The sequence below is a fragment of the Sebastes fasciatus genome, chromosome 10 (genome assembly GCF_043250625.1).
Source record: "Sebastes fasciatus isolate fSebFas1 chromosome 10, fSebFas1.pri, whole genome shotgun sequence".
In the NCBI taxonomy this organism is placed as follows: Eukaryota; Metazoa; Chordata; class Actinopteri; order Perciformes; family Sebastidae; genus Sebastes; species Sebastes fasciatus.
The window spans coordinates 25,701,800-25,723,474 of NC_133804.1; the positions used below are offsets into that span (position 1 = coordinate 25,701,800).

Genomic DNA, 21,675 nt, shown 5'->3' on the forward strand with positions numbered 1-21,675 from the left:
AGGTAAGAACAGAAGGAGTTGATCTGGTTTGTGCTGGCATTGTCAAGTTTGAAAGTAGTAATACAGTTTGCGGTCTTGCTTCGGACTATGGAGCTTCTATGTTGTTGTTTCATAAATGTGGGCGCATCTCAACCCGTTCCACACAACGTGATTGGTTTGATGCCTTTTATTTGTGTTGGGAAAGCTCCGAAAATCAACCTCGTTGACACTTTTTTCTGCGCGTAATATTTGTATTCTGTGTGAAAGTATTCACGATAAAAATAAAAGTGAGAAAAAATATATTGACGTGCACATTAATTGCACGGAAAAAACACCCCTAAAGGCCTTTATGTGACAGTAAACTAAATATATTTTGGACTGTTGGTTGGACATTAAAGTGATTTGTAGTCACCACCTCAGGCGTAAGGAAATTGTGATGAGCATTTTTTTTTATTATTATTTTCTGACATTTTGAAGACCAAAAGATTAATTGTTTAATCAAGAAAACAATCACTAGGTCAATCAATAGGGAAAATAATCATTAGTTGCAGCTCTAATAAAATCATTCTCCTATTTTGGTCATCAGTGTTTCCTAAAGCACCTCGTTGTTTGTCATATTTATATAAGGTATTTGTTTTAAAATGTCACAATATTTGAGTCTGTCAGTGACGCCCAGGTTTCTCTACTGAATTTCCAGAAAATACTGTATACATAACACAAGCAATAATCTGTATAATGGATAATTAAATATACTCCCACCTATGGTAATATCCTCCTTTACCCCTTTGATTTCCCTCCCTTCATTTCCAGGATGAAGCGTATCCCACAAATCACTACAACACTTAGTTCAAACACTGTAGTTGTACTATGGTAAGGAATACTCCCTACAAATACTAATATACATTTAAATGTTAGGTTACAGTGTGTGAACGGTCTCCATACATGATGTGTGTGCCTGCAGCTTTGCTAAAAGTGTGGTGGGTTTTTCCCACCCAGGAAATGAACTCTCTCTACAGCCCTTTGACGTATGACTCAATGTACTGAGGCCATACAATTTTTACAACTTAATAGAGATACTATCACAATTAAATTCCCTCATTGACTTTAAGAGCCCTCGTTTCCCAGCAGATTATTGCCGTCGTTATAAATAGATGAGGAAATGAAGACAGGCTGTTAAAAGCTTGTGTTTTCACAAGAGAAGCTTGATTAAGATCTTGCACGGGAGGGAAAGTCAATCTGATCTGCTGCTGGTTAACACCCAGCTCTTATCAGGAAGAGCCCTGACAGGCTTTTTATAGGTTCACACATGCATGCACGCAAACACTCGTACATACAAACAGTTGTACAAAGACACGACTAGATACTATGCGTAGACGCTGGTGCTAATTAAATGAACCAATAAACCAAAAAGACAATAACCTGCTGTGATGATGCATTCGCCTGGAGGCAAACTTAGCAAATAAAAAGAGTTTTACTCTCCTCTACTCTTATTCCTCTTTTATATAAGAAGCACACATATGATGCAGGTCTACTGCATGTATGTTCAACCTGCATTCATGTGAGACAGCTGTCACAGTTAGACTCCAGTCTGCAGCACAGATCAATAGATAGATAATGATTAGATCAATGATTAACCAGAGAATTACACAACACCACATTACATTACTTCCCATTACCAAGTTTCACTTATCCCGTCCTGTTCATTCTTTTTAAACTTCACTCAGTATTTCGATGTCAGAATGAATATTATTTAATTCATTGACATTTTAGATTAGTTGTGAGTGAGATATTAATGAGTTTATATGGTGACTTTGCTGTTGTAAACATTACTGTTGCTGCTCTAGAAGAAACAACATTTAGCCTAGTTATATTTATAATATTCAATTCTAATCTGGCTCTGAATTTAATGACAACCAGGCTGACATAGGAAATGTATAACTAATATGTAAAGTTGCTTCGATACCGATAGCAGTATCGGAAATGCGTCCGATACTGCCCAAAATTCAGGATCAGGTATTGGTATCTATGCACCGATCCGAGACCATAATTAATTAACCCAGAAAAAAAATCCCCTTGTTTAACCAGAAGAAATCAGTTCTTCTTTGCCGCTCCAAAACAGTAGCCTTCACTGTGCTCTCGCCTTGGATGTATCATGGTTGCCAGTGGCAACTACTGTTTTAGAGCAGTGAAGAAGAACTGATTGCAGGTAGTTCGGATGGTATGGAATCATAATGCATGCTCCCTCTCTCTGTCATTAGCATGCTTTCCGTTTCTCTCTTGCTCCATCTCATTTTGGGAAACAGATAAAATGATGTTTATTCGTCAAAATCAATAAATTAATATCCGTCCCAATCGGGTTCCTATGTGGCAACCCTGTCGAGGAACACATTCATGCCAAAGTCCGACCTAAGTCAGGAGGGAGGAGGATCGTGAAAGAACGTCAGCTGATGCAGCTTTGACCCGTGCTGCCGTGTTGGGTCATTAAACTACGTCCACACTAAGCCGTCTATATCTGAAAACACTGATTACGTGTACAAAATTATGTGCATCCACTTTTGCATAATTACATTTTTGACAGGAATTTGACTAGAACATCCAAGAATGCTCTTTATTAATAATACCACTAAAAATGCAAAGTAAGCTCTTAGTTATAGGCTCAGCTATAGTCAGCTCAGTGTGTGTGTGTGTGTGTGTGTGTGTGTGTGTGTGTGTGTGTGTGTGTGTGCGTGTGTGTGTGTGTGTGTGTGTAGTGACTGGTGTGGAGGACCTGAGGGAATCTTGCTGAAACTGGAGTCTATTATGCGACCACAGCTTAATCTGCATTCCTATTGTTTAATCGGCTCTCACACCGCCGACGGGCTTCTAATGAAGTGTTGACTCTTCCCCGTCATCCCCCAACACACACACCCACACACATACATATAGATCCACACACACACACACACACACAAACCTACACAAGGGATCAGGAGGCAGAAAAGGGACAATGCGCCCTCTGTCGCCCCCTCGAGAGACTGATAACGTTAATTAACTGTCTTAATTCTCACCATGGGTGTTCGGAGGACGTCAACATGTGACAGCAGTCGAACACCGTGTGTGTGCTCGCTGCTTACTACTGCAGTTGTGGCAGCTTTTCAAAAAGGGTCCAAACACACTCAGGAGCTGTCAGGAAGCTGTCAATACAGCTTTCCGATCATATTAACCCTCCACAGCACCCAGCTGAAGGGAGGAAGCGTATAAGCGTTACCACTAGTGACTATCTAGCATTGACGAAGTGCTTTTTGGAAGCTATTATAGCTCCAGTTTTTCCTTTCTCGATTCAGTACACACTGACTTATTGAATCAATCTGAAATTGGACTGGAAATCCCTTCTAGGTTCTTTTTAGTAGAGTGGTTTGGCGTGACACTGATACACACACACCGTCATAGAGGCATCGACTGAGTGCCTCTGTGCTTTATGGACATTCGTTTTCATTTAAGTCAGCCAGGTCGCTCCGTTGTGTGGACCCTGCATGCCTCCGCTCATCAATAACTCTGAGTAACGGCCCGGGCTTAAGTGTGCTTTCATCACACGGAATTGAAAGAGTGTTACATTGGCTGTCCCGTGTTGTTTTTCATGTGTTCATATGCTGGTAGAGATGTAAGTATTTGACCAAATAGATCATCAGTATAATATATATCCATGCAGTTGTGGTACTTACTAGTAAAGCACTTCATTGGCCTCATGTCTCTCGTATCGCACCGTCTCGCACATTATCCTGCAGGGACAGAGAAGGGAGGGAGGAGAGGGAGGGGAGAGTGGCAGTCAGAAAACAATAGGAGGAAACATTAACTTTGGCAGGTTAGCAATGTTACAAAACCGAAAAAAAGGAAAGGAATAGATTCAGACATTGCTGCAACAAGGGTGTAGCTTCAAATACTAAAATTCCAACCCTTGAAACTCATGTATTTGTTGGCAAAGCTACACTTCGCTTTCAGTCAGTATCAGTGACAGGCAGTGAAATTATAAGTAATAAAAATGGGAGTATTTTAAATGTTTTGTAAGTGTTATCATCCCGGTGTAGGTTGATGAGGAGAATAGCAACTTCACATTAACAGCACAGCATGACAGTCTTGTGGCTGCACTGTTTTATGGTCTATTGAATCAACTGTTAAGGCCCTGACACGCCAAGCCGAAGGTCGGCCATCGGACAGTTTGGGGCCGTCAGCCAGCATCTGTCGGCCTACTTTTTGCGGTGCGCCCCGCATCGTCTGCTCAAGTCTGCCCGTGTCCCGAGTTATTTTGGCTGATTCATCATGTTGAATCTTCGGCGGAGCCCGTCGGTGAGAGAAATCACTCTAATTGGCTGTTCAGATTAATTTAATCAGTGCACGAGAGGAGAAACGGAAGTGAGGAAAGCGAGCCAATGAGTAAAGTCAAGAGGACAAACACAGAAGGCTCTTCTCATTTCTCATCTTCATCTCAACTGATCACTACAATACGCCGATATTTCCACAGCGACATGGCCAGTCTACGATGGATTTCTTTGGTGGTTAGTTACATTTAATATTTTATTGCAAAAGGGCCAACACCAAAATCTGACATTTACTGCTAAAGTTTCAGACACATGTTTCTACTTTCTTCTCTACTGTGGTTATGATGGTAATATCCTGATACAACAAGCAATCTGTTTTGGTGTATTTCATGAGCAAATATGGCATAACATCTATATTTATGTTCCAGCTAGAAGTCTCAGATCTTCCGCTGTCTTTCTTTTAGATGTTGCTTATAAAAATCTGGTGAGGCTGCTTTATGTTTTCATGGCCCTGCACTGTAAAATAATCTCACTCTTTATCTTAGAAAGGCCAACTTTCATGCCATTTGAAAGACTTATCTATTAAATCTGGCTTTTATTTTGGCTAATCTTACATTGTCAGATCTTAAGTTTTTTATTTTTGCCATATTTAATTTTCATATTTATTTCATGGTGTTGTTGCCACACATTTTAATTATTTTTTTTATTGATAGTCACTTTTATTATTTGCAGTTGATGACGGCACTGATGACAGGCTGGGAGACAGTTACTTATTCACTGCACCATGACAAATTTAAAGTTTGTTTTGGGATTTGAACAATTAACCTCAGAGTCACAAGACTGTTTATTCCTCTGCTCCCAATACAAGTGTCATTTATCCAGGTCAGACGCGCTTTACTCTGAGCAGCACTCTCTCTTCCTCAATTAGACACAGACTCACGTTGTGCTCCCACTGCTCTCATTAGTCAAATGTTGTTTTATTTTCCTTAGTGTGTTCCTAAGAGTGTTAAACATGAGGGATCTAAAAGAATAATAATCTGAAACTACTTATCATTATTCAACCAACGATTTAACTCTATTTTTTTCTCACTCACTTCTTTTACAAGGGTAAATAATGGCTCACATTTTTCAAATCACAGATTTGATTTTGGAATCAAACCCGTTTCCCCCCACCCCAACATAAAAAGTGTGAAAAAGTCACATCAGGCTTTCCCGGGACGCCTCCAGAGGAGACAACTGTGCCTCAACTTTACAGACAGGCAACCATAGTAAACAGTAGCTGATCAAAATACAAAAGGCTTCAAAAATAGCTGGGGGCGGCCGTCGTGCTGCAGCCCCCCATCGCACAACGGCAGAAAAAAACAGCCCAAAAAAACAAGTCGTGTGAACGAAGAACTACAGAGGAAAAACAACACATTCCTCCCAGAGGAAAAAAAGAACTATAACATAATCCCATAGTTAGTGGGATGGCTGGGAATTTTTTTTTTTTTTTTTTAAGTTAGGGAACTCAGAGTAGGCAGGACCGGTGGACTGGTCTGTGGGACCACGGGGACATTCCTCAGGATCCAAACAGGGAGGAGGGAGCGGGGTTACTGTCGGGTGGGAGGCCTCGGAGGGGTCACGCAGTGGAATGTTCCAGCTCGCGGGTCATGTACTGCTACATTGTTCCGTCGCCAGTATAATCCACATGTATGCACACACGGCATGCTGGGAACAGACTTCTGACATGCAGTGTTTGTTAAAGACTGCGCCAGACAGACAAGACTGGAAGTATAACATGGTGACAGGAGAGCAAATAAAGGCAAAATCGTGTGTGGAGAACAGACCGGCGCGTTCACATCGGGATGGTTTTAGTCAAATTTGAGATTTTTATGTAAAGACACGCTTAGTCTTTTCAGTCTCAATAAAAAAAATCTGCTTCAATAGAGAGAGCGGCTCCATATGGACCCAATCAATCTGCCTTTTATTGTCCAAATGAAAGTCTAGAGTCAGATATGTGCTCTGAGTCCAACAAAAAAAAAAAGTGAGAGCTGAAATTAGGGCTGTAACAAATAATTACTTTCAGATTTCTTTTTGAATGTCTGAATGTCCAAGTCTTCAAATAGTTTGTTTTAGCACACCAGCAGTCTAAAACCCAAAGTTACTATCATACTGTCAAGAAAACAAGCAAACGGAGCTTGAAAGAAGTCGATCCCGGTCTACTTTCACTCCTCTGTTCACCTGTCTGGCCCCGTGCTGTGTAAAATGGGTATGAATTTCATTTGGCTTAAAGCTAGGGTTGGTCATCTTGAGGAACTAGCAGGAGTATGCTAGTCAAGTTGCAGTTTACATCCATGTCTGTCCAAAATGTCATCACATTATTTCATCCATCATTTTTATCCTGTTAGACATTTGTGTGAAATTGTCATAATTAGCATATAAATTCTTGAAATGTAGCTAAAAATGTGTTTTGTGAGGTCACAGTGACCTTGACCTGTGACCACCACATTCTAATCAGTTCATCCTTGAGTCCAGGTGGACGTTTTGTGCCAAATCTGAAGAAATTCTCTCTTAAAACTATTATATTTGTACAGTGAAGAGGACACTGAACGTTGTGAACACAGGAGGGACACGAACAAACAGATGATTGTAATGTGACGGACGGGACGTGAACAGCAGTCTCCTGGATGAAAGCCTTGTGTTTGTTGGATCCATCCACCTCCCCTCCCTCTTACCCGCTGTGTGTCTTTACGCTCTTAAATCTACGTCACCACATTCCCGGCGCACTTTCCCTCAGCGTTTAATATTGACATAGGTGGGTTTACATTATAGTTAATGGAAAGCCTGGTGCGTCTCATACAGACGCTAAAGGGCGCCTTAAGTGTTTGTATCTAACGCCGACGGCTGTGACAAAGCATCAGAATTTGATACCCTGGGACAGCCACAGGTACCAGAGTTTTTCCTTTTTTTTTTTGTCAGAGAATTTGATTTATTGATTGCTGTCGGGATGTAATGAGAATTTCAATAAATATAACAAAAATATTTTTGAAGAAGATTACCAACCCTAGCTTTAAAACCAAATAAAATTCCTCCAAGAAGAGTTGGAAGTTGTTACATTTCATATCATGTTAATGTGTTCACACCTACAAGAACCAACAGATCTTATCACTTTGTTACCTAGAAAAGTGATAAGCCCAATAGGTACTAAAACATTGACTATATGTCACAGTGAAAGCTGGATTTCAGTCATTTAGTCTTTTTAGCAGCAGATTTGCTTTTTAGAGACTGAAATAATTCCAGCCGACGAGTGGTTGTAGGGCAGAGTGGCTGCTGGATTAGAAAACCAGACGACTTTCACCAGCGTTTGGCTGGCGGCTCCGTGTTAATTTTCCACCCCTGACTGCAACCGTTATGGAGCAGACACTGAGGACTTGTCAGTGTTTTAATTTGCATTTGAAATTCATGTGATTGGAATATCAAGCTGTAAATTATGTTAATGAAGTAGCAGGAATGTATGCAGACACTAACCTCAGTTGATGCTCTCGCAGGTTGGACAAGGCCTCCATCCCGTGGAGATACGAGTAGACAATCTCCAGGTCCTGAGGAACAGAGGGAACGTGTTGTTAGAGATAGAGCTTAAAGCTTTAAAGCTGCTACAATCAATATTTGTTCTATGAACAATGCATGAAATAACTATGAGTGTAACTGATTCACTCTAACTACTCTCATCCGGCCACGGCAGGCAGCTGATTTCAAGACCAATCGTTTATCAGAATTGTAGATTAATTTTCAGTCAACTACTTGCTTAACATTACTAAATCGCAATGAGCAAAATGTGCCAACAAAAAAACACACTCAAACATAGCAGAGTAATGATTATGTAGTCGCATTGATGCTTAAACGACTGATTATTCGTTCTGCGGTGGACAAACTGGCTCCTCATACAACAGAAAACCTTTTACACAGACAGTGACATTGATGTGTGTGACTGAGCGTCGGATTAGAAAGCAATAAAGCACCTCGCAGAGAGAAAAAATAAAGGAACTACACTGCACAACTATAAACTCCCCATTCAATTACTTCATCAAGTGACCCAGTGAGCGACTCTCAGATTGTTTGGCCTGAATCCAAGTCAGAGGTGAAACAAAGTGGCCCTCTCTGAGAGCTGGCAGCCAGTACAGCTGCTCCACTGTCTACTGGTGCACACTGGGGCACTGACTCTGTGTGTTGAGATGCTGGTTGCAGCTACTGGGATGCCTTTGTCGGCGGCAACTGGAGGTAGATGTGGCGACAGCGGAGTGGAGGGACAACAGAGACTCTGTGTTAAACCTCACAGAGTGGCTACCTTGTCTCTGGGTTATGTTTCTGACAGCAGCAATCATAAGCTTATTGAAAAATGTTATGAAATGTTGACCAAAAAAGCTGAATAACGTCCCGTTTGTGCTGGTTTGGTGTCCCAATGTCTGCGTCAGCAGAGGAGAAAGTACCAGAATCACATCAGTGTTAGAAGCCTTATTATGGTTAGTTTAAGCCGATTCAAGATATAGAAAATAATCGATAAAAACAGCGTCTGTAACACAATAAAACTGCAAAAAATACTTATTTCTGATGCAATATTTAATGTAAGACCACTTCTCATGAAACCACAATATACAAACTGTAGCGTCTGACTTAAAGCCAGGTGATCAAAGTCTAACAAACGTGATTATTATTAGTAATATGTATACATATCACACCCTGCAAAGGATGCATGAAACTCAGCTGCACGTGACCTTGGATTAACAAAATAAACAGCATCCTAACAACCAGCTGGCAAACAAGTAACACAAAGAAAACACACCCTGAACCCTGCCTATGTGCTCAGTGTTTGAAATATAATTCAAAGGACGTTCCCATTAGACACAACAAAGTGGAAAAACACTAAATAGTTGGAACAAGTGTAGTAAAATATGTTACGAATAACCATGTAAATCTAATAGTCAACAAACATGTGACACATTACAGAGTGACTTAACATCCAAACTGTGTTATGAAACTACTCGGCTGTGTCTCGGTCCCTTGACGTCAGCATAAACTGGTCTTTTTTGTTATTTGGGTTTGGCCTTTGTGAAGCGGACACAGAGAAAAAAGTGTCCTCAGGGCTGCCTGGTCCTGTTACATCACACTGTGATATCCTCACTAACCAAATCCTTATGCTCAAAGTGTCTGTGGTCAGTGAAACAGCACAGGAGCAGCGGTTCAGCCGAGGCAATGTTCAGACACACACTGACACCCACTGGGCTAACTGAGGAACTGAAGCTTTGATTAACTGGGTACATTTTGGATATTGAGCTCCAGTAAATGTCACAGCACAATGACTAATGGTGAGACACATTTCTGCTAAACTGCAAAATTTCTAATCTATTTATAGAAGGTTAAAAAATGGATGCAAGCTAGAGGTCAGTGAGCAATTAGGCCTTGAAAATGAAGGTGACCTTTCAGGTTAATACTACATAACTTTGGGCAGGGGTAGAGCTGAAATGATTAATCTATTACTTGGTTTAGATTAACTGGCAACTACATATATATTGATTCATTCATTGATTAAGTTATTTTTAAAAGCAAAAGTGCCACAAATCCACTGGTTCCAACTTTTGGTTTGGTCAGACAAAACAAGCAATCTGAAGACATCAAAGTGGACTTTTGTGCCCATTGTGGTGGACATTTTTCACTATATTTCCATATCTTTTAGACCAAATGATTCATTGTTTAATCAGGAAAATAACTGACGCAATAATCAACAATTTATTTAGTGGCAAAGCCCTGATTTACAAGTCTTTTTGGGTGCTACAAACTATTCCTTCCTTAAGGGAGTCTTAAACAATTAACTTTGAACACTATAAAAGTATTTCAAACTCACTCCCCTTAAAGGCTTAAAGACTTTAAAAACTTAAAACGTAATGTGTAACTAGGCCTGGGTGATAATTCAATATGATAATTTATCGTCTTTCAATGGGATCATGTTGTGATGAAATCATAGATCGAGATATCGATACACAATTGTGTCATCTAAATTAATAATAAAAAGACATACTAACACAAATTTCTCAGAAAATCTGATAATTTTGCACTAAAGTTCTTAATTAAATGAGAAAATACTCAGTATTTTTCATTTGTCAAGTATTTAATTCACACAGGGGTATACAAAATAGACTTTACCATGTGGTTATTTCATATAGACTACCAGAAAACAGCATATACTCTGATATATATCGTTATCCAGATATGAAATGACCTAGAGGATTTTGGCCAAATCAAACCAGCCCTATGTGTAACTTAATAAACAACAACAGTATAAATACATAAAGTGTGAATATACATAAAATGTGAATATATTCTCTCCATCGAGAGGAATAGATGGAAAGAAACAACACAGATCAACTCTGACTGTGGAAGGAAGAACTGTAATAATCCAGGCAGAAGGTCACCACTAGGTGTCAGTGTTGCAGGTTTATTTTCCCCCTCTTCCACAGTGACATCACGCTGAATAAAACAGCTCCACTCAAACAGCAGCCTCACAGGGAGAAATATGCAAAACCATCAATTGTGGCTTCAGTCTCAAATATTTCAGATTGAGTGTATGGAAAGAATGTAAAGGACCCCATCTTTTCCACTCCCTGGGCTCTACATTTTCCTGTCGGATTTTCTTTCTTTTTTCTCCTTCTGGCCTCCTTTCAGACGGAGCCAAACACAATCACCACAAAGTGTACAGGGAGAGGATATATGACGGTTTTAGGACATGCACGGGATCAAATCAGAACAAAAACCTTTCACAATTTCACTGAAGGTTTCAGTGCTTTTTTCTCTCATGTGATTCATTTGTTTATTTCAAACCGTTTTAACAGTCAAAAAAACAAAAGAGCTTACATGGACTTTAATTATTCACACAGCTGATTCTTATGCCTCTTAGTAGAGAGATCAGAAGCAGAGGGTGTTTGATCTGTGCTTTCAACATCACTTAGCCAGCTTCATGTTCATTCACATCTTTGGCTGAAAGCAGAACAGAAACAGGAAGGAGATCAGACCAAGAGTATAGTGGGTAGCTGAAACTAGGACAAGCTGATGAAGGCTACATCCAGCCAAAATCTGCTCATTGTGTGCTGAATAAAGACAAAGCTTGTTCATTTTTTTAAAAAACTGCTGGCTTTTGGGGGGCAGCTCAAACTCCCAGGCTATAACACCATGTAATCCTTCCTCCTTCCTTCTCCGAGCTAATCCTTCCAGGAACACAGGTGGCCCCCACAGAGGGAAAAACACACCAAGATGCTATTCTTGATAAAAACCCTCGTGGACACTCCAAAGCTGTTTGCCCAAAACTACGAATGACATTCCTCGCATACCAGTTACTGTCAGTAGATCCTCTTTGTAAACTTCCCCGGTTATTTCCTGGATGCTACACAATATGCCACCGCTTTACACCTTCATTTGTGAGACAGATGGTAGCAGAGCAATGCAGCCAAACCAGTGGAGGTATTTCCTCTCCTGGATACAAATTAAAACAAAAGCAGGCCTTTGTCTTCCCTGTTTGGGGGCCAAACACATACACAGTGACTGAGACGTCCTGCATTTTCCAGCCATTATGTTTGGCCCCAGAGGGACAGGGTGCAGTGTCGGACCCCGTGCCAGCCGGTTGAGTGGCGGAGCATTCAGTGGGCAAAGAGAGGTCAAGGAAGTTGTGATGTTTTTCCTGCATTGTGTTCATTGATACGTATAACAGAAGAGCCGTAAGGGTGCAGTGAAAACAAATAGAGCTCTACATGGAAAGATATCAGAGTAAAAAGAAAAGATCAGTGACCTGAAAGGATAAATAAGAACGATGTTTGTTTTGTCGCATAGCAACTTTTTGACACGAACGGTGACGGAAGGATTTAGGTTTAGAATTTAAAACATTCAAAACTATGCGTGGTACCAGAGATGCTAATGCTTAGGATTAGCTTGGCATGAATCTAAACAGGGCTGCAAACGATTGTTTCATAATCAAATAATCTGTTGATTATTTCCCTGATTAATCCATTAATTGGTTAGTCTATGAAATGAGAAAAAAGTGTGATAAAAATGGTATTCACAGCTTCTCAGAAGCCACGGGGATGTCTTCAATTTGCTTGTTTTATCTGACTACCAGTCTAAAACCTTAAGATATTCAATGTATTGTCATATATGACAAAGAAAAACTGAAAATAGTCACATTTGAGAAGCTGGAACCAGAGAACGTTTCGCATTTTTACTTGACTCGACTCAAATGATTTATCAATAATTGATTACTCAACTAAGTGTCACAGCAGAATGACTAAATTGCAATCTTTTCTGACATTTGCAACAACAGCTGTCAGTGTGTCAGTGTGCTGACTTGACTATGACTGGCCCCAAACTGCATGTGATTATCATAAAGTGGACTGTCAGTAAAGGGGAGACTCGTGGGTACCCATAGAACCCATTTTCATTCACATATCTTGAGGTCAGAGGTCAAGGGACCCCTTTGAAAATGGCCATGCCAGTTTTTCCTCCCCAAAATTTAGCGCCAGTTTGGAGCATTATTTAGCCTCCTTCTCAACAAGCTAGTATGACATTGGTTGGTACCAATGAATTCCTTAGGTTTTCTAGTTTCATGATACCAGTATCGTCACTGAGCCCACTACAACTTCCGAAATATCAATTGCGTTAGTGCATTAGAGAAATTAGTGGTCTTATAACAAATTTGCGTTAACGCGCTATTATCACGTTAACTTTAACAGCCCTAGTTAAAAAGTTTCCAATCTGTACATTTACATTAATAAATGACTCTAAATGATTATTAGATTATCAAAAATGGCGTTGCTACAGTAATTTCAGTATTTGTTTCGATTAATTCAACAGCCCTGGGTCACCCTGAACTCTGGTTAAAGCGCCTCTGCTTTTCTTATCTCTTTAACACCACAGTGTCTGTTAGCCAGATAGGACGCTTTCCTCTAGTCGGGCCCTTTCACTGTGGCACAAATGGTCAATCCATTTATTCATTTGGCTCTGGCTGGGCGCAGATAGCAGAGCTCTGCATGCATCTATCACCCACTGTAGACAAACATCAAAGAAAGGGGCTGCAGCCTTTCGAAGACAATGGGACACTGTGGAGCGATAAACAAAAGAGTCTCAGGTGAAGGACGTTAGTGATGACCTAAGCAGCTGCTGTATCTGATAGATGATCAGATACCAATATTTCAACACAACCACAGTCTGGTTTCAATCAACAATCACCTGTCGTGTCGATGCCTGCTGTCGTAAACTACTGTAACAAACTGCGGGTAGAAATGATTATCAGCACCCTTTTATAGAGTAGTAACTCATACAGTAGAAACACTGATCTGTTCATGTGCATCAAGGGACCGATGCAGCATGAGGTTATGTTTTTTATATCATATAGGAATGACCGATTAAGTGTTATAACCCCATAAAAGCAGACACAGGATGGCTGTTTCAGTGATGCCCTGCCCTCACCGAGTCAGCCAGCAGAGTAAATCAATGATGGTGTCTCCTTTGTTGACGACATTAACATCTCCAGCCGTCTGCATTTGTGCATGCAAGCTTATCCGACTACTGTCGAGGAAATCCTCCCATCAAGTGATCCCAATTACAGGTTTGATACCGTCTGGCCGGGCAGCAAAACATGCTGTACTTTCTAGCATCGCTGGAGGTGTTTATATCTGCATTACAATGATACAAAACACAGAGAAGCAGCAAATCCTCACATTTGAGGAGCTGGAACTAGCAAATATTTGACATTTTTGCTTGATTAAACAACATAAAGGAATACATCGGCCACAAAATGACCATTTAAATATCAATTACTCAACCGTGTTACCCTGAATTCTGCATAAACAGTCACGTGTGCGCTGGCGTGCTACTCGTTCGTGCGAGTCCGAAGTGTTTTAAATAGTAAGGTTTTAGTGAAGATGCGTGCGTTTGGGAAGTAGTGAGCAAACAACTGGATAGATGAGACTTATTATATTGCACGAGTTGTGTGAGAGTTTGTACACAGATGTTTTGAGTTAGTTTTGCTGTTATTAAAAGGCGACTCCCATTTACTTCAATTCATCAAGACATTTCTTCATTTTTGGCTGGACCGCAGAGGGCCAGCCCTACAAACGCAAAAGTCTGTCACTGAGTGACTGACTGAGTGAGGAAGGTACACGATTGGTCGGCCGAGTGTTGAGTTCCCTAACTGTCCGTTGCTCTTTCAAAATGAAAAGTCGGGGAACAGTCCTTTATGCAAATGAGCCCATCCAGCGTGACTTGTCGGAATAACAGAAACTTTATGAGCGAGCCGTCATGTTGTTTCCTGTTTGGACTGACCATACACGGTTCAGACTTATACTCAGTTTTGATCGAGTCTTGTTTGATTCTTCGTTCACCGTGGAGGCATGCGAATTCAAGGTAACACAAGGAGAGTAACTGATATACAAATGGTCATTTTGTGGGTGAAGTATTCCTTTAAACAATGAATTAAACATGTTTGCAGATTCATTTTATGTGGACTTATTAATTGACTAATTGTTTCACGTCTAGTTGTCATGTTAAGAGTGAGACTATAGAGTGGCATAACTCAAAATCACAGTTTTAATACAATTTATCTACTTTCATTACCTACCAATCTTCAGTCTATAAATGTCCAAAAGAAGTGAAAAATACCTGTCATGAATTATTCATCTCCCCGTACACTTAAAAGCAGAGTGTGTCTGCCAGCTCTGCAGCTATTCTTATTAAGCCAACTGAGAGATGAACAGAGAGAGCGAGAGAGGAACCAGCGTGGCCGCCTACTGTGAAGCATATGCACTTCTCTCAGCACTGCCAGGCAACTTGTAAAGAACTCGTCTGAATGCGTTTTCACACTGAGTAACATCTCCCTGGCAGATTGTGATCCTTCCTTCTGTCCGTGGTGGCGGTCAGAGGAGCAGGCCTGTGCTCTGACGTTTGTTGGCTCAAGTATAACAAACTGTAGAGCATGACACACTTTCCATCATCAGATCAGCTACGTTTTGGATCCTTGAGCTAAAAAAAAAACCTTTCCCTGGTCTGTAACTAAATGAGAACAGGACAGTGGAACAGGGAAGTGCTGACGATGTGCACAAAACTTCAGAAAAATCTTGACTTGCGATTGAAAATAATGCAATTAAACGTCACTGCAGCTTCCAGTTTGCAAGCTGCTGCATTCAGGAAACAAGCTGCATCTTTCCACCGGTCGGCTCATTACACCATCGCTGTCTAAGATGCTTACGACCTTGATCCCTGGCAGTCGGAGTCGGAATGGCCGTTCTAATCACGGCACTTTGTGCGGGGAGGATTTGTTGTCGTTCTGTTTCAGAAAATAGCTGCGAAAAGCACAAATTAATCCCCCGCGACTTGGGAGCGAGGACGACCTAGTTTCATAACAATTGCTCACTTGTCACTGTGGGGGGAGCTTTTCACTCCATACCTTCACCCTCTGAACTCTACTGTGGCCGACACAAGGTTGGAATCAAACAATGAGGACGTGGAATGCAAAAAAAACAGCTCATTAGGGTGACATAACCATGATTAAAGAAATCCAACGATAAGTTATGTTTGAACTGCAAAATGTGTGGACGTGTGGAGTAGCTAGTGATTAGCTAAAAAGGAGATTCTAGTGCCTAAGAATTTTTCGTTTTAAATCTCAACATATATCTATTAAAACAACTGTAGCCTCTTGTAATTGGGAAACATTCATTCATTCATTAACTCAAGTCATTCATTCATTTCTGTGCAGCCCCACACACCACGCCATGATCCAAAACATTCCCTTTTGAAGTCTTGACCTTTACCAGGTTTGCCTTTCTACGCTAGCGACCCCTCATTCAGTGATGCGTCGGTATTCCTGGATCCTGTTACCGTGACAGCGGAGGGGCCGTCTTGTGTGTCAGGCCGGGGTGAGGCTTGCATTCCTCAGATGACACTGGCTAGATAACGTCACACACACATACACTCACAAGGCTTAAAGAGGCCATCTCGGCCGTGCCTCCCGCCCCCCACTGCTCGCCAACCTATGGAAGGTACTATATGGCTGCATACCAAGCGGAGGAGCCATCTGGGTCAACTATCAGGTCCTGCTGGGACACTACCAGTATTAAAAAGATACTAGGGCTGCAACTAACGACTATAGAGCTGCAACGATTAGTTGTCTAATCGATTAGTCTATCGACAGAAAAATACTCACCAAGTATTTTAATAATCGAATAATCCTTTAAGTAATTTTTCATGCAAAAATGGCAGAGAAGGCTGTTTTTAGCCTCTCAAGTATGGAGATTTCCTGCGTTTCTCTTTTTATATCATATTAAACTGAATATCTTTGGGTTTTGGACTGACAAAATAAGACATTTAAAGACATCACCTTGGACTTTCAGAAACTGGGATGGCCATTTTTCACTATTTTCTGACATTTTAAACACCAAACGATTAATGGATTAATCTAGAAATTAATCGGCAGATTAATCGATAATGAAATAAGCATTAGTTGTAGCTCTAAACAACTATTTTCACCATCAACTAATCTGCTAATTATTTTCTTGATGAAACAAACAATTGTTTGGTCTTGAAAACGTCGGTTTCTAAGCGTCTGTTGTTCGACTAATGAATGATGAATCGACTGATTGTTTCAGCTCTAAAAGACACACACTTAAATTGAGTTGATTTTCTTTAATATTTCATTATATAATTGTTAACATGCAGACAATGATTTTTTAGCAGTTGCCAATAAACAAAAATGACACAAACTGATAAAGTTGAAGCTTAAAGATGAAGACAAAAACATGCAAAGTGAATGAACTGCCTCAAAGTACCTTTTGTTAGAGGCCTTTAAATATATAAATCATCCCTCATGATTGCAGAAATGTAATAAATTGACTTGCAGCCAGTAATATTTACACTAGAGTTGAAACAATTAGTCAATTATTTGATTAGTCGATCAAATGCCAAAACGTCCTTATTATTTGCCTCTGAGTTGTGATAATTTGATGCTTTTGTTTGCGGTATATGAAAGTGAATTTGAATGTTTTTGGTTCTGGGGTGTTGGCTAGATGAAACAATTCATCTGAAGATGTCACCTTGGGATTTAGAAAATTGCAATAGTCACTATTTTCCCACATATAGGTCAAAAGATGAATCAAAAGATGAAACCATAGGGAATATAATTGTTAGCTGCAGCCATAATTTACCTGACAGCACATCAAAGCACACGGTCCCTCAGGTCTTACTGGGGTTCGTTAGTTAAACTGCTAAATGTCATTTCCATTAAAAAAAAACAACAACCACAAAAGCAGCACAATCCTTCTGTTCCTTTACTAGATTCTCCACACTGGACTTTAATGCGGCTTTGCATACAATGAAATGTCAGTCACATCAATGTCTGGCTGTCTGATAAAGAGCATACGGCTGCATAAGAGGCTGAATAACAATTTAAAGTGGGCGTCGGGGCATAATGAAGAGGACAGAGCTGCTGTGTGAGGAGGTAAACAGCCTGTGGTCGTGTAACGAGCTAAACAGACCACTGGGAGTCAGACGGCCGGTGTTGAAGGTTAGAAAGGTCATGTTGCCTACGGTGCAGTTTCCGCTAATGGCAATATATTGCATTATATTGTCGGTTCAGCACAAACGCCGCAGCATGTCCGTATCAGCGTGCCAAGTGGGACTGAGGAGGACCGCCCCCCTGAAGCAGACGAAACAGCAGCGATGGCAGTTTACTCCAAAATGTGCACAACATTCATCATCATACACCTCGGGGGTTAGCAGTATGATGTTCCACTGGGTGCCACTGTGTGCATGTCTGTCTCTGTTTGTGTTAATACGTGTGTGTGCATTCCCGTGTCTTTGTTTGTACATTCCCCGTGTTAACAGGGTGGCCAGCAGCTGTCCTTGAATCTCTATTGACAGAGAGTGTGGGATCTGCTGGGTATTTTTATCCATTAGCCTGTGTGAGAAAGCAGGTGGAGGCTTTGTGGGCTACAGCAAGGTCACACGGTGGCGACGAGCGCCGCTACGCCGTCACCGCTATCTGTGACTGTTCTGGCCGACCATTGAGGTCTGAGCGACCGTTTTACAAAGACACAGCATGTGATAGCGAAGGGCTTCACTGGCTCGTTTCTAAAACACTACGTTCACTCCTTGGGAAAACAAAGCATGGGCTGAAGTTAAAAGTCTGATTGATAACACTTTTATGTTATAATAATATTAAAATAATAATAATACATCCACAGAGCCTTTAGAAAGGTGCCAAATAAAAGTATGGCTTTTCCTGACATTTTTTTAAAAAATGTTGGCGGGTCCAAAATGAATGTTTTGTTTATCTCTGTGGAAGATATCTGATGTTTGGTTGCCACTTCGAACTTGTGAGCCAATAGTTAAACAACGTCTATCACGTGGTATCTCTAGGTCGTCAGTTAGTGTGGGAAAAAAAGGATAAATGGCTGAGATTGACGGTAAGTACCTGGCAACGACTTGTTTCGAGAAAACCGCAACGGAACGAGGAAGGGAGATAGCAATAGCGCCTTGAAAATAAAAGGATTAAACCTGTAATCACACTGCTCGCTGCAATTTAACAACTATTTATTTATATTTTGAACACAACTGTTCAAACGTCCTTCGTGTTTTGCCACATCCGTTAAAACCATGTGCCACCTGAACGAAGCTGGCACATACTACACAAAGCTAATTAGCGGCCTTATTAACATTAAGCACATGGTGTTAACTCAACAGGTTAAGCCAGCAGAGCACATGGCCCTCTCTCCTTCTCCCTCTCTGCCTCGGATGTTGTATTAAGTGCTGCACAAGCAATCACACTTCCATCGCCACCTGTTCACAAGTGTTTAAGAAGAAGACGGGACTATTCTTTGTTTAATACATCCAGCCACCCTCCACTTTTACTTATCTTGATGGAATTTATTGAGTTACAATTACGCCTCTGAATGATGGTGGGTGGCTGAAGTGGCCGGTGGAGCAGAAACAACTTCGCAGTCATGGACCAAATTTAAAGGCACTTGGGAGCTGCTGTTTATTTCCCACCGTGGTCAGGCAGCTGGTGGACATGGTGACTGGCTGGAACAGGACTCGGGGAGGCATGTGAATGAGCTTAACGGCACCTACTTGAGCTGCCTGCCAGTATAAAACCCTCAAGAGCTAAAATGCACCCGCTCTCCTGAGGCACGCAAATTAGATGCATGCTAGAAAGCACAAGTAGCAGCAGATAGTGAGTTTGATTTTGGAAGAATTGTGCTAGAGGATGTTCTGTAATAAAAAAAGTGTGCATGTTTCATAGAAAGCTGACAAACTGGTCCTATCAGGAAGCATATTAAAAAGAACGCTAAGGGTTAACTGACCTCTCCGACCCATCTGCTTTGATCAGTCAGCTAACACAGATGTTGCATGCGTACGTCTTTAGTCAAGCACTTTAGAAAATTGTGCAACCAAACCTCCAGCAACCTCTTCTAAAGATAAAGATCATGGTATATAAAGAGTCAGCTTATCATCGTGGCATGTCAAAATATATCTCAGTGTTAAGTATGTGTTGAGGATGACTTATTGTTGCAGCTCACTATCTCACTCTGATGGCGGCATGATAACAAACCAGCAAGAGCTGTAAAAAATAACCCTTTCAGGTGAGAAGTAAAGGGAGTTTCATTATCCTGCCTTGACACAGACATGTTTTCTATCAATGACGACTTTAAGAAACGTGAAAAAGGCCTCTCTATTTCCACAGAATAACAAAACACTGGAGTCAAAAGTTGAATCTTGCACCCGCAGCGGGTCTAAGTTACGGGGTAAGAGAGGAAATAATTTATGAGGAGAATGAGGAAGGAGCAAGTGCTCAGCATTAAGGAAGAGCTGCATTGCTTGCAGTACAAGTACATAACATTTTATTTATTCACTTAATATCAGTGTGATTTATTTACAAAGAACTAAGGGTCATTTCTTGCTTTGAGCACGTGTACTGGTTACTAATTCAGAATCTGCAGTAAACACTGCAAGGACACGACGCTGCACTGTCGTCCTTGAGGGTAAAAAACAAGCCAAGTTGTCCTACAAAGTAAGAACTAACTTTCCTGCATCCATCTGGTGCCATCTTATCCACATAGCATTAGTCAAGCCACGCTGATACAGGATCTCACAGCTATCTAATTAGCACTGAATGATATTTGCTGACTCGGTCACACCCCCATAATGCCAAAGTACTGTCACACAGGGCAAGAAGTCAAAGCTATCAACAGCATCACTAGAATAAATTAGGGCGCTTTCACGAGCCAACATTTAGTCTGTTTTAATCGAACTCTAGTGTTGTTCAATCACTGGTGCGTTTGCTTGGGTGGTTGTGAACATAGTAATTGTACTTTGGTGCGGACCAAAACAACCGGTCCGAGATCACTTACGAGGTTGGTCTCGGACCAATTCCAGGTGAACCAATACGCAGGCTACCTGTGCGGGCATTTGTTGAGATGGACACCGGTAAACGACCGGTAATTATGAGTGGGAGAGGACTGACCTGGAGTCTGATGTTTGCTTTACATCTGGGCCAAAGAGAACATACAGAATATGCTAAATAAAGTCCACAAAAATAGTGACGTTTATAAAGTAAATCGAGATAAACTGGAGGAGAGGGGATTCGTGTTCACAGTAGATCAGTGCCGAGTCAAAGTGACAAAACTTTGACAGCAGCAAGTCCATGATTCCCTGCATAGAAGTGGCAGCTCTGGACACAAAAAGATCATTTGTTCCTTTGTACACACCCCTCAGACATTTTTTTTGGTCTACTTTAATTTGTGCACTGTGAAACCAAAACAAAAGTATCCATTTCACTCTGATCTGGACTAGCCAAACAGACTATGGCTTGTGAAAGTGCCCTTCAGGATCTGGGATTCGACTCTGAAAGTGTGTGATGAGGAAGTTAAACACCTGCTCAGATACTACTGGTCTTGAACATGCCATTTGTTCTTTTAACTGTTTGGACCAGCAGTTACGCTAATGCTAAACAATTATCCAACCGCTACTCATATTTCACAAAGCAAAGCAAGTTTGTGCCACGTTAATCCATTATTATAATCCTTATTAATAAAAAATAATTAAAAATAATGATGATTTTGGCCACTTACGGGGCAGCATGATCATTTTAGAGTCATGTTTCTGTCCACCTGATGAATGTAAGGCAAATATTCTCTCTTTTAGCTCTGTTTTTGGTCTCTACCAACTCCTGAGGGAAGTATCTGGCTCTTTAGCTGCTAAATGCTCCACTATGTTCACCAGCTAGTCTCTAACTGTCTGCTGTTTGGAGCTTTTTCACAGAAAACAGCTGCCTGCTGAGGCGGAAAACAATGTTTTCTCAATGGTGAGAGTGAACCAAAACAGTTAAGGAGAG

At 41.0% G+C, this 21,675-nt stretch overlaps 1 protein-coding gene across 14 annotated transcripts in view; it reads right to left on the minus strand.

The window, feature by feature from the left end:
• Positions 1 to 21,675, minus strand: part of rapgef2b (Rap guanine nucleotide exchange factor 2b) — a 125,823-nt gene that overhangs the window by 85,444 nt on the left and 18,704 nt on the right. For all 14 annotated transcript variants that reach the window (XR_012595635.1, XM_074649169.1, XM_074649167.1 and 11 more), the window contains exons 2-3: positions 7,782 to 7,852; positions 3,681 to 3,737 (exon numbers count right to left, since the gene is read on the minus strand). Coding sequence is in view for 13 of the 14 variants with exons in the window: in XM_074649169.1 (XP_074505270.1) it covers positions 3,681 to 3,737; positions 7,782 to 7,852 (128 nt within the window). In the remaining variant the exon portion in view is untranslated. The remainder of the gene's footprint in view (positions 1 to 3,680; positions 3,738 to 7,781; positions 7,853 to 21,675) is intronic.